The 12,460-nt window shown below is 36.7% G+C and overlaps 1 protein-coding gene across 4 annotated transcripts in view; it reads left to right on the top strand.

Moving 5' to 3' along the window:
* LOC145497883 (plexin-A4-like) overlaps positions 1-12,460 on the top strand; it is a 238,195-nt gene that overhangs the window by 87,822 nt on the left and 137,913 nt on the right. For all 4 annotated transcript variants that reach the window (XR_014050743.1, XM_081477751.1, XM_081477750.1 and 1 more), the window contains 4 exons: positions 4,222-4,373; positions 4,926-5,028; positions 6,151-6,293; positions 10,512-10,694. Coding sequence is in view for 3 of the 4 variants with exons in the window: in XM_081477751.1 (XP_081333877.1) it covers positions 4,222-4,373; positions 4,926-5,028; positions 6,151-6,293; positions 10,512-10,694 (581 nt within the window). In the remaining variant the exon portion in view is untranslated. The remainder of the gene's footprint in view (positions 1-4,221; positions 4,374-4,925; positions 5,029-6,150; positions 6,294-10,511; positions 10,695-12,460) is intronic.

The following is a 12,460-nucleotide window of genomic DNA, read 5'->3' on the forward strand; positions in this document are numbered from 1 at the left end:
GAGGAAATTTTCCCACATTTTTGTGATGCCTATTGTTCTGGGCTGCGTGAATTTTCGAATGATAATTTGCTGTGCGTGATAATTCGTTGCGCATTTTCGAGTGATAATTCACTCCTTCCGAAAATTCTCCACAATTTTTCGAACAATAACTCATTGTTCCCGAAAATGCGCTGCAAGTCTTCTTACGATCTTCCACTCATCGATAGGCTAAAAGCTATGAGTGAAATACATGAATGACCTCTCTGAAGATCGAGCGCAAAAGAAGCCATTTAAGTCTGCCGAAATACCATCACAACTCCACGAACTGTTAGCTATGAAACTCACCTGGGTTATTTCATTTGGAACACTCAATTACTGACTTAATGCAAAACCCCAAAACACCACCCAATACACCTTAAAGTGGGTTCCCTTAAGCTATCTATTTATGGGGCCAATGATTTATCATTAAAGTGGTTTGGGTCATATCTCACTGGAAGAAAACAATATGCGCGTATAAATGGTTGCTGTTCTACCAGTAAGCAGTTGTTACAAGGAGTGCCTCAAGGATCAATCTTAGGACCCATTCTCTTCCTATTGTTTGTAAATGACATGCCTTTAAGTATACGTGATTCAACACTGGATGTTTATGCTGATGATACAACTCTATCAAAATGCTCTAGCTGGGAAAATGTTCCTCATCTGATACAGGCTCTCAATCAAGATCTCAAACGTTTAGATGAGTGGTCGGCACGAAACAAAATGTTTATTAACTCTCAGAAAACAAAGTCCATGCTGGTAACAGGCAAACGTTTGCGGAACCTTGTCGCCTCTACCTCAATAGATATTAACTTGAATGGAAGTAATATTGAACATGTTACTGATTTCAAACTTCTTGGGGTAACGTTAGATCAGGATCTTTCATTTAATCGCAAGATTGAGGAGTTATGCAAAAAGTTGGCGAAATGTATTGGACTCCTTCGTCACATAAGTCCTTATTTGAAACGCAATCAATGAGACATATACTACTCTACGATCATTAAACCTGAAATGCTTTATGGTAGCATGGTTTGGACTTCTTGCAGTAAAGAAAATCTTTTGAAAGTCCTGCGTCTTCAAAAACGTGCAGCTAGAATTATCCTCGATGCCGAAAGAACAGCACCTTCTGTCGGCTTATTTAACACCTTAAAGTTCCCTTTTATGCTGAATCATATATAAATCGATGCGCTCTAACCTACAAAAGGCTGAATGGCAATACCCCAGAATATATAAATGATTTACTTATCAGAAACTCTGACACTCATAGTAGATCAACCTGTTTTTTTGTAATATAAACTTAATGTGCCCGTGATTTAAGAGAAGTACTGAAGGGGGTCGAGCGTTTACTGTGCGAGCCACAAAAGAATGGAACAAATTAAGTGTGGACATCAAACAGAGTACCAGTGTAAAAAATTTTAAGCGCTCCCTTTTTAAAATAATTTTAGATAATTAAATTCTTAGCAAATTATTCCTGTAAATTTTTTTAAAAATTTATAAATAATCACATTTTATAAATATTTTATGATGTATGTAGGCTTAATTATTTCATTTTAATTATTTTTAATATTGTTATGATTGTTACTATTTCTTTCTTTTTCAAATTTTAATTTTTGAGGGCCATTAGGTTATCAGTTTTATTACTGTCAAATGTTACCCTCGTAAAATAGTCTTACTTACTTACTTACTTACTTACTTACAGTTCTGATAAATACAAGACTTGAAATGAATCACTGACTACACTTGCCAAAACGCCATTTTTACAGCGTGTAGAACCACACGATTTTTCATGCCAACCCCAGTCTCTGCAAGGCCTTGCATTGTTTGCTGCCATAGCGACCGTTCGTGACCAGGAATCTTGCGCTACGAATGAAAGACTAATGAAGAATTTAAGCTACGAATTGATGTTCTGTGGCAGATATACCATGTTCGAGAAGACCAGTAAAGCTGTCTACAGATGCAAAAGCATTCATAGATCAGCAGATGTGCAAAAACGGTGAGATAAAAAGCTGCTAGATCCAGAAGGAGTTGGCAAAACATGGAATTACCGTGAGTTCGTCCGCCACGCAAAGGTCTTGCCACCAGCAAGGCAAACTCGTAATAAATTTTAGAAACAAATCGTGGTTGCACCACTGTGAAGGAGGTCTTCCAGAATTGTTTTTCCTTGTAAGTTTTAGAGTCCCAAAGAATACTACATAGGCAATGAAAATGGAGCAAAGTACACCCAGTATTTTTATAACAAATAACTACGAGGGGGCTGGGATTGAATAAACAGCAGCTGCAATTCTAGTTTTCTATAAAAGTAAAGAACCTAAAAACTTTTATGTTCAAAGGAGGCTTCGATAACCATTGTTTATGAAGTTTCGGCTGCATTGGTGAATGGTATGTATTGCTGCCACTTTGCTAAACACAGGAATTGTCGATTGAAACGCATTGTGTATCCAGCTAAAGAAAGGTGTGTTTTGATTGAAAGTTCCTCAAGTAGTTTGTGGCTGTTTGCTGTTTGCTTTAGCGGCTTGATACTCAGAACTGGAGATGTTTTTGTTTTGTTAGTGGAAGAAACTGAGCTCACTGTCTTCATATTACAGTAAGTACATTCTAATTCTCTGTATATGAAACTGAACTCAGGAGAACGAACCTGCTTGAAAACATACATACATACATACATACATACATTTTATTTGTTAAAATAATTTGTTTATTTATTTATTTATTATTTATTTATTTATATACATACATACATACATACATACATTTTATTTGTTAATAATCTTTCGCAAATTTTAGGCATGTGACTGTATGTTATCCTTTTATATGGTGATTGATGACTGCATATCCTGTTCTCCAGCATGAATTTACAAACAAATACATGAATCCAAATTTATCTTGTGTAAGTTACATGACAGTTTTTTGTCACTATATCGATCAGTCACAAAAAGTTGCGAAAATTGCGCGAACGCTGGTGCACTGCAGTTAAACGCCTTGCAAAATTTCATGTATAGGCTGGTGAATTATCGTTAGTGCTCGTGATTTTTCATTAACTTATCAAAAATTCAAAGAAATATCATCCTTTGTTATAACAAATTATTGCTCAACAGACCGCGCAATTTCAGTCAAACTTTTGAGCGAACTTTCATCGAAAAATCACAGGAACAAAGAACAAATTTGGGCATTTTTCTTGCATTACTTTTGCACAATACTGTACAATATTTGTAGAGCATGGTATAATTTTGCTCATACATGCCATGATGGCTAAGCCAATGAAAACTCTTGAACTGTATTATCCAATTATCCAGTTTTTAATAATTTGCAGTATAAAACTATTACAGATTTTGCTGTAATGTCCAGGTGTTGTTTCTTTGTTTAAAGCGGCTCACAGCAGGTTCCAGCATTTTTCACTACTTGCACTTAATATAGAAAAAATTTACCGTGCCGTTTCTTAATTATAAGCCCCTACGCTGTAATTAAGGGTGTTTTTAGCAGGTCATACTGTTTGTATGGTAACCTATTGTGTTACGAAAATGATAACGTGTTCACCAATGATTGGGCAGTTTTTTGATACCATGATTGTAGCATCAAGTGATAAAGAGTGGTGACAACAACCCGTCAAAGTCTAAGTGCTGGAAACTGTTCTGAGCCACCGTAATGAATCAATGATAGCACAGTATTTCAGTTAGTGCTACATTTCATGGCATCAAATGAAAGCTCTGTTCTTGATAAACAAGTATTAATTATTTCAAGACGCAAAATATGTTACCATGACAGCAGCAGTATAGATCATTAAAAGCACAAAATTTTAGTTTTAAGAGCTCATAACTCGGAAACAATTTGGGGTCCCTCATGTTTTATTACCGACTTACAATTAACTTGTTAAAATGCAACCTTTTGCCAAGTGTAAAAATAATTTTGGGAGAGGGTGAAGGCCACTTGAGAAATTTAAAAATTTAAGGTGGTTCTGAACCCTCCTGCACAGTTTTTTTAAACTTTGTGAAAAGTTGACCCTTGACATGCATATCACTAGTCACTCAAAGCTACATGTATGGTAACTTGTAATACCAAGAAAGTTGTACATTTTACCTTGTTCAGCATTGATTAAGAATTTGTTTAATGCCATAATTGTCATGTCAACTGACAAAAAGTTGTGTTGTCAATTCAAGTACTCAGGAATGCTAAAAACTGCTGCTTCCTTAATTTATAACATGTCTAAAGATATGGCCATTAGCTGGTCCAGTGGCTGGGGGAACAGAGATTGAGATTCATGGATCTGATCTGGGAAAAAGCTTTGGTGATATTAGAGACTCTGTTTTTGTGTCAGACTTTAAATGCCATCCTGACCAAAGCAAATATCAACCCTCTAGGAGGTAAGTTTTCCATTGAAGCTTTCCAGTGTTAAATCAACAACTTATTCTAACAGATCTGCCCTGTGCACAAAAATTAAAATGCACTGATATTTGTCTGTGTATTTTAACCTCTCTCAAGCTATTCCTGGACAGTCTTTTTCTCTTTTACATGACATCCAAGGGAAAAGCCAATAAAAGTGTGCACTATTAATCATAAGCATGTAGGTGTCAGGAATTGACAACTGCCAGTGGGAATTGAATTAAGGAGGAAAATCTTTCATGTCCAATAACTGTTTAGAGAAATCAGACTTTTTGCTTTTGGAAATGAAAGCTTCTTAGGAGATTTATGAGAGATTCAGAAAAACTAACACAATATCACAAGAATTTTAGTCTATTTTGTAGTGGCTTCTACTATAGACCTTAACGCTTGGTTAAAGTTAAGATGGTTATGCATAGAATATTATGCTTAATCATCCAATCTACCATCCATGATGACTAACATTCCTTTTGGAATTGTTTACAAGAAAGCAGCTTACAATGCTTGTTTTTTTTTGTACCATGTATGTTACACAGTATCTTCTGTAATACATCAAGCAGTGGTCGCCCTCAGTCTGGCACTGTTACGGTAACAGTCAGTAAAATCAAAGGAGAATCAAAACAGCTGTTTTTTTACCAGGTTGGTCTGTTACCTGAACTTATAACAGGTCAAAGACAATTAAGGATGTTTGCACTAATTGTTTCTGCACATCCTTGCTGCACACGCAAATTCACATGCCACGTCATGCATCGAGTGCACACGCTAAGTAATAAAGTGAACAATGATAGGTCAGATGGCCATTGTTATAGCTCTGTCTGGATTTCACGATTTTGGACATTTGGTGACCCCTACTTTTCTTTCCAGAAACAGATTTTATTTACAATTATCTCCACATTGTCCAAAAATGAACAAAAAATCAATGTGGGAAGTTAAAGAAAAATTCAAGATTTCTGTCCACAAGACATCAAATCCTGCCATCTTGTACCTGCAAGGCGTGTTAAACTATGGTCACTAAATGCGAACTTGTTCTTTAAGGAACCTTGCCAGTTGACTAAATTCACTTAATAGGTCCATTTAAACAATATTGGCAGAGGCCATTTCACTTCAAAGATCTAATTGCAATATTTTTGGTCTTACAGAAACTGTGGCCTTATTCGCTAACAAAGCCCGATTTTTTTAGATATAGGGTGTTCTTCCAGGCATGTTCTCTCCAAAACGAAGTCGGTGACCTCCCATTTTTTTTACATATCTGACGTAACAAACTCATCATCTTACAGTGGTAAAAGTCTCCTGAAAAAATCAATGTTGGAAAATTTGCGTGCGAACATCCTTAATAGAGGTTTATGTGCATGTATTTGCCAAAGGACTTTTGTAAGTAATAAATCTCAACTTCATTTTGACCGTCCTTTCTATTTTTTTCATTTGACCTGGTATTAAATTGTGCACTGTACAGTGTGTAGTATATGTATAAGTTATATTGCAAGGACCTCACAGACTAAGATTATAGAGAATAATCTTCAACGTTTGAAGTCTTTCCTATTTTTTGAGGAAATGTTATAGTGCCTTTAACCTTTATCCTGAGAATAATGCTCCCAGAGAAAACTTGACCCCATTCCAATATCCCCTTCTGCCCAAAATATGAAATTCTTTTGTTCAACAATTATTTTAAGGTAGTTGAAAGTTTGTAACAAAGTGATAAAACTTTTGAACCCTGATCACTATAATTATTGTTTGATATTTTTATTGCCACTTCATTTACAGAACCCAGAGCCACAGGATTTCTACCCCAAGAAGGGTCCTCAATCTGGAGGAACATTAGTAACTATCACAGGCCTTAAAATGGACACTGGAAGATACATTACAGCCCAAGTTGCTGGACGGTCATGTATTGTTGACAGGATCAGGTAAAAATAGCGATTTGTTCGTTAGCCGTTTGCTAGCCGTTTGGTTTGACCATTTAACAGATATCTTTTAGTGTACGTTTTTGTGTGAGAGGTCACTAATTATCACTGTGAGAAGAGAATTAAAACAATTGAACGTTCTTTTCACCTGCTTTAGGAACTATATGGGCACAATTGAAAACCATATTTTAATCGCAACAAGACAAATATGACCAAGATTTTCTGGCGATTTTCATCTCAAGCGCCTTAAAGCTGCTTTGTTATAATTATGTAGACAAGTGAATCAGTTCTGTTTCTTGGTTAAAGGTTAGTGCACACAAAGGGACAAGTCCCTTCATGTGCTCAACAATTTAGAATTCAAACTGGTTTGAATCGAAGGGACAAGTCCCTGTGACTAGTCCATCAAAATCCTTTGTGTGAACTGTTCTTGGGACAAGTCCCAGTGAGCAATTTAAAATCAATGACAGATCCACCTGATAAGATCACATAAGTCCTTATGAGCCCTTTTTCAAGTTTGCAACTTATGGTGGCCAAACACAGGTTTTGCACGTGCTTTTGCTGATGCAATTCAGCACGTGCACAAGGATTGCAACAACAAACACACTGTCAATAGAGCGATCATTTTATTTACTCAACACCCGCACTATCTGTGCTATTTTTCTTTATTATTGAACGGAGTGTATTGATGGCTTTAGTCTTTTATTACAAAGATATGTTAGAAAAGCTAATGATGCAAAGAACCCAGCAATTCTTAGGTTTTTCTTTGTTACCAAAAGAACCCAGTTAAACGCAGTGCATGTGCAGTTGCTCAAAACATACCCATGCAAGGCATGCAAGAGTTATTTTTTTTTTTTTGTGAAGTGTCGGAGATAGGAGCATTCATGGAGCTGTTTACAGTTATGATTTGGTTAATTTGACCAGTTTTTTTGGTTTGGATGTACAGCAAGAAAGAAACTGGGAATTTATGATGTACATGCGATGTTACATTGGTCATAGTAAGATAGCTAAATAGTAAGCCATAAAATGTTTGACTGGACAAACTACAGTAATCTGACACGTCTCCAGATTAATGTAGATACTGTCTTATTTTCTAACAGGCAATTTGATTCATTCTTTAATACAACCCACACTGTGATTGGTGTGATACACACACGGATGCATAACTCCCTCACTCACTGATCACATAGCCCTTCCAACCTCCAAGAGGAATTTTTGCTCAAAAATACTCAAGTTAAATAAGAGACCTTTTTGCATTTTATACGAGTTGTAAGTTTACCCTTTTTACACAACACAACACAACACTACTTCACTGAAAATAGAAAGAAAGAGAAAAAAAACCTCTCTGACACGTTGAAAGTCTGATTGAATTAAATTGCACTTTAACTTGGTGCCACGCAGTCTTCAAAGAACATTTGAGCAGTTTTCATACTTTTTACCTATAAAATATCGGACTGAAATGAATGTCATCAAATAAAACTATTAAACTGTTACTACTACAGAGACGTAAAAACCGTCCAGAAATGAAAGCTTCTTTTTTGTTTAATATCCTGGAAACAATAGCCGATAACTTGTCAGCTCTAATTGAATTTACTCCCATATAAAAACAAAAGTGTTAAGTTACCATTTGTAACTAAAGATAGCAAACATCTCGTGGGAAAGAGTGGTGACAATTCGTCAGCTCTAATTGAATTTACTCCCTTGTGAAAAACAAGCGTGTCAAATTACCCTTTGTAACTAAAAAATAAAAATATCTCGTTATATTTGCATGTAACAAGAACAAAACAATCGTTACCTACTCTTACTATTGTAAACGTTAAAACTCTTTCAAATCTAAATAGTCTCGTCTCCTCTAAAACATGTCCTAAGAACTAGAAGCGTCAATTCATGACCTCTAATTGAATTTACTCCTTGTGAAAAACAAAAGTATCAAGTTCGCTGGAACAATGGAACAATAGGAGGATTGAAATGCACCAATCACAGCCGACCTTTGTGACATAAATGATACCGTGCAATCAGTCGACCTTATCGCCTGAAGAAGACTAGCAGTAAGCAGTTGAAACATCGCGATCTACATCTCAAGTGACTACATCGTGAGACAAACGATAATACACTTTATTATCAAGTTACCTTTGTAACTAAAAATGAAAATATCTCATGCCATTTGCATACTACTAACTCACGAACTGTTTCAAACCTCAAGGCTCATCTCGTTCATAACTAAAATCCTCATCCTAACCCACAGAAAATGTCAAAGTAAACCCAATATATGAATACTTCCTCCTCTTTTATAGAAGAATAAATATGCCGTTCTGAACTGTATTGGGATCAAATCTTCTCACATACCATTTACCTTTACAACACGAAATTTGATTGGCTGTTTATAGTAGATCCAATCTGATTGTTGTGACATACATACATCTCTCACTCACTTATCCATTGTCCCGTCCATAACATACCCGATGTGCCGACTAAGAGGTATCTTTTCAAAAAAATAACTCAAAAATTGAGACTGATTGCTTTTGCAGAAACTTGCTGATTTCTAATGATCCAGTTGTTAGAATTTCAAGAAATTTGGCAAAAAAAATAGTTCAGATACCACGTGAACTATCTTTACCAAAAAACTGAATTTTGACATAGGGAATTTTTAATAATACAGATCATGCGGTGAAAACGATTTATGGCGAATTATGAAAAGCGTCGATGACAAAATTTTATTAGAACAGTGTTGACAGAAGGGATTTAATGTCAATTCGTATTAGGCAAATGATGAAAAAATCTAATGACTGGATTTTTTTTAAATAAATAAAAACCATTTTTTGAGCTTTGTTTTTAACCAGTCCTGTTGCCATGGCAACAGCACACGCCTTAGCCAAAATGCGAGAATAAACCCTTCTGAGGTTAACCTTGACTCTTGCAAAAAACTGGGGCCAAAGCATAAATAGTTTAAAAGTAATGGTGAATTAGGCATAGGCACTGTGCTCGGCCACCTTAAAGGCTGAGCTCAGGAAGACAATGTTGATTTTTAAGTAGGAGCTTGGAGTGTCACTATCACAAGAATTCTGGTAGAAGTTCACCTGTCAAAAATTGAAAACTCTGTTATTTGGAAATCAAGAACAAAAAAACCAGTCAAAAGCAGTCAATGTAGCTTAACAATCTACAGTTTCACTGTGCTGATTAATTTCAATGCTCCATTTGTAATCAAATAATTTCAGTTACAATTTGAGAAAGCTGCAGAGTGAAGAAGTGATTCCTTTTGCCCCTAGTGTTTGCTATGTTCCTGTGCAATTACTCCCAGCTTGTAAACACTGCAAGGGACTTGTCACAAGAGCTACATGAAGTGATATAATCCTGGTGACTTGTTCCCTTGTGTGTGCCAACCTTAATGAGTAATGCTAACAGTGCTCATAACATTACCCACCACAGTCTTGTGCTTTTTCACATGCTATCACAGAGCAAGTGCCATATGTTTTCTTTAATTTCCACACAGTACTCAGCATATAAGTGTTAAAATAATGAATGTAAGTACGTACATTTTTGCTTACTTTGTTTTTCAGAAATTGAGTGCAAAGGAGCAAAAATCTTCCTTAGCCGCAAGTTGAAATTCAGTCATTTTTGTGTGCTGGCAGAAATGATAAAAAATCAAGGGGATGTTTTGCTGTGAGCTTTTCAATAGCCTTTTTCATAGTATACTTTGTTATTTCAATTACAATGTAATCCAATGGGGATGCGATGCAACTGTGGGCAAAAACTACAAAATTGCCAGCAATTGCCTCGCATACAAATGTTAGATTACATTGTAATGCAAATGATCACACAAAATGACTAATGCTGAGTACGCTCTAGTTTGATCCATGGTATCCATGGTATAAAGGGAGACACAGTGGCCTCATGGTTAGTGGGCTCAAGTCCAAAGCGAGTGGTCCGGGTTCGAGTCCTGGCCAGGGACATTGTGTTGTGTTCTTGGGCAAGACACCTTGTTCTCATAGCACCTCTCTCCTCTCAGGTGTTTAAATGGGTGCCAACGAATTTAATGCTGGGGGCAACCCAGTGATAGACTAGCATCCCATCCAAGGTGGAGCAGAAATACTCCTAGTTGCTTCATGCTATTGGGACTGGGATAAGCTCTGGCCTGATGGGCCACTAGGCTCATATGCAGACTTAACCCTTAACCATTTCTTATCCATGATATCACAAAGAATTACCCAGGTGTATTTTTCACAGGGTAACAAATACCAGTGTACCATGTGTGATTAGCCAAACTCCTGGAAGAAGAAAAAGAATAAGTGCAAGTACAGGTGTCACAATATCGTTTGATGGTTTTACACCAACTGGCCCCAGGGGAATTTTCACATTCACACCTGATCCTACAGTCACTTCAATTGAACCAAATGAAGTATTTTTCAGGTAAGTTTTTACATTGACAACTTTACGAACAGTCATGTTTTTGTCTGATGCTAGGTGACATACAGTCACTTCCTTCTATTGAGCTCACAAAGTATGTTTTTAGTTAAGTCACTTGAAACTGCCTTTATTATCTAAGTTAATAAGGCTTTATTGTTTTATTTTCGTTTTGTTTTGGATTTTGTTGTGTCACATGTAGAAGCTACATGTACATGTATATTATGGACTATTAATTGCACTTACTTAAAACAAAGGAATAAAATCACACCTAACTGTATATGTAGGGCAGTTCTTCTTTTCACATTTTTTCCCTTATAAGTAGTAGTCACATACACCTATATGGCACCAATTTTTGGTACAGGATCCAGCAAGTGTTACATTACTATCGTAAAGAAAACACAACCTGGTGGTAGTAACCAAGATATAGATGTAAAGGCAAGGTTGACAGAGATACCTTTAAGAGGCTCTTGCACAACTGAGCAAATTACTGTAGCTGGGTGAGTTTGTGTAGTGATGGGACGACTGAATACTACATCAAACTGCTACCTTAAAATATCTTTTCTAGGGCAAATAATTGTTCCTTACCTGAAGGGAACAATCTTTCAGCCTCTCTGTAAAAGCTTTTTCAAAGTCTGTGAGCTTTTTTCATTTCCCACAGTGTGGTAAGGCAATGTTTGATTTCAAAGCTTCGGTTGTTCATTTCACTTAGATTGAATTAAGATGAACCCGGTTGGCTCTTTTGTCCAAAACTTTCTCTTCTCGAGAATTTGTGTAATACCCCAAAATTTATGCTGCTGGACTTACTTTTAGTTCAAAATGTTTTGCATGGGTTTATTTTTGCTGGGGTTACTACTGGAAAGAATTTTGTTTCAAAATTCAAAATGCCAGTGTGGAAAAAATCTGATGTGCACATAGAAATTGTTTCAATAGTTGGTTTGCACTGGAGCATCCTGTATTCTTTCCTGGTTGCCGGCCATGCTAAGTTTTCCTTGACTGGTGCTTTGGCTTGGCTAAGCAGGCAGTCCGCAAGACTTTCATTTCAGACCTGTTTGAGTTGGCTCATACAATTGGCAACTCAAGTGTAATGGGTGTGAATATTTCACAACTCTGTGGGCTCCATGATGGCTCGGTTCTCTTCCCACATACAACTGGGCCAGCTATTTTGATAAGTACTTCAAAAAACTCCCAGGCGTGAAGGGGTATCATCACTTCTGCTTCAGTAACGACTAGCCTGGGCGAGTCTTCTGTAAGCGCTGTGTTGATTCTGAAGAAGTGGAGTTTGATTTGCTCGGAGATCCGACAAAACTTCCGCCTTGTACACTTCCTCATATCATTAATCCACCAGGCCTGGATTTAGAGAGGAAGAGCTATCTGACAGGTATAAGGAAATCTGACAGTTTTACAAACCAAATTCTGCGGATCTGGTAGCGCCAAAACCATGAAACAGTAAACCTTGTTGAAAATGTAAGCTTCATAGATTGCCCAACAATTAGGACTTTGAAATTTACGGACAAAATCTTCTAATGAAAGTGAAAAGCGTTTTAAATATCTCATTCAATTTTTGTGTGTGCAGAGATCACACAAAGTTAGCAGCAGAAATTTGTCTGTTTACAAGAGTCACATGATTGAAAGGAATTCTACTAAGATGACTGAGCACTAGTTTAGATCCGTTAGATGAGAAGATTGGGTGCTAGGTGGCTTGTGCAAGTGGACTTTCTGCCTCCTTCATGTTGGCCGCTTTGCTTTTGTGTACCATTTAACGGTTTCCC

The sequence above is a fragment of the Orbicella franksi genome, chromosome 9 (genome assembly GCF_964199315.1).
Source record: "Orbicella franksi chromosome 9, jaOrbFran1.1, whole genome shotgun sequence".
In the NCBI taxonomy this organism is placed as follows: domain Eukaryota; kingdom Metazoa; phylum Cnidaria; class Anthozoa; order Scleractinia; family Merulinidae; genus Orbicella; species Orbicella franksi.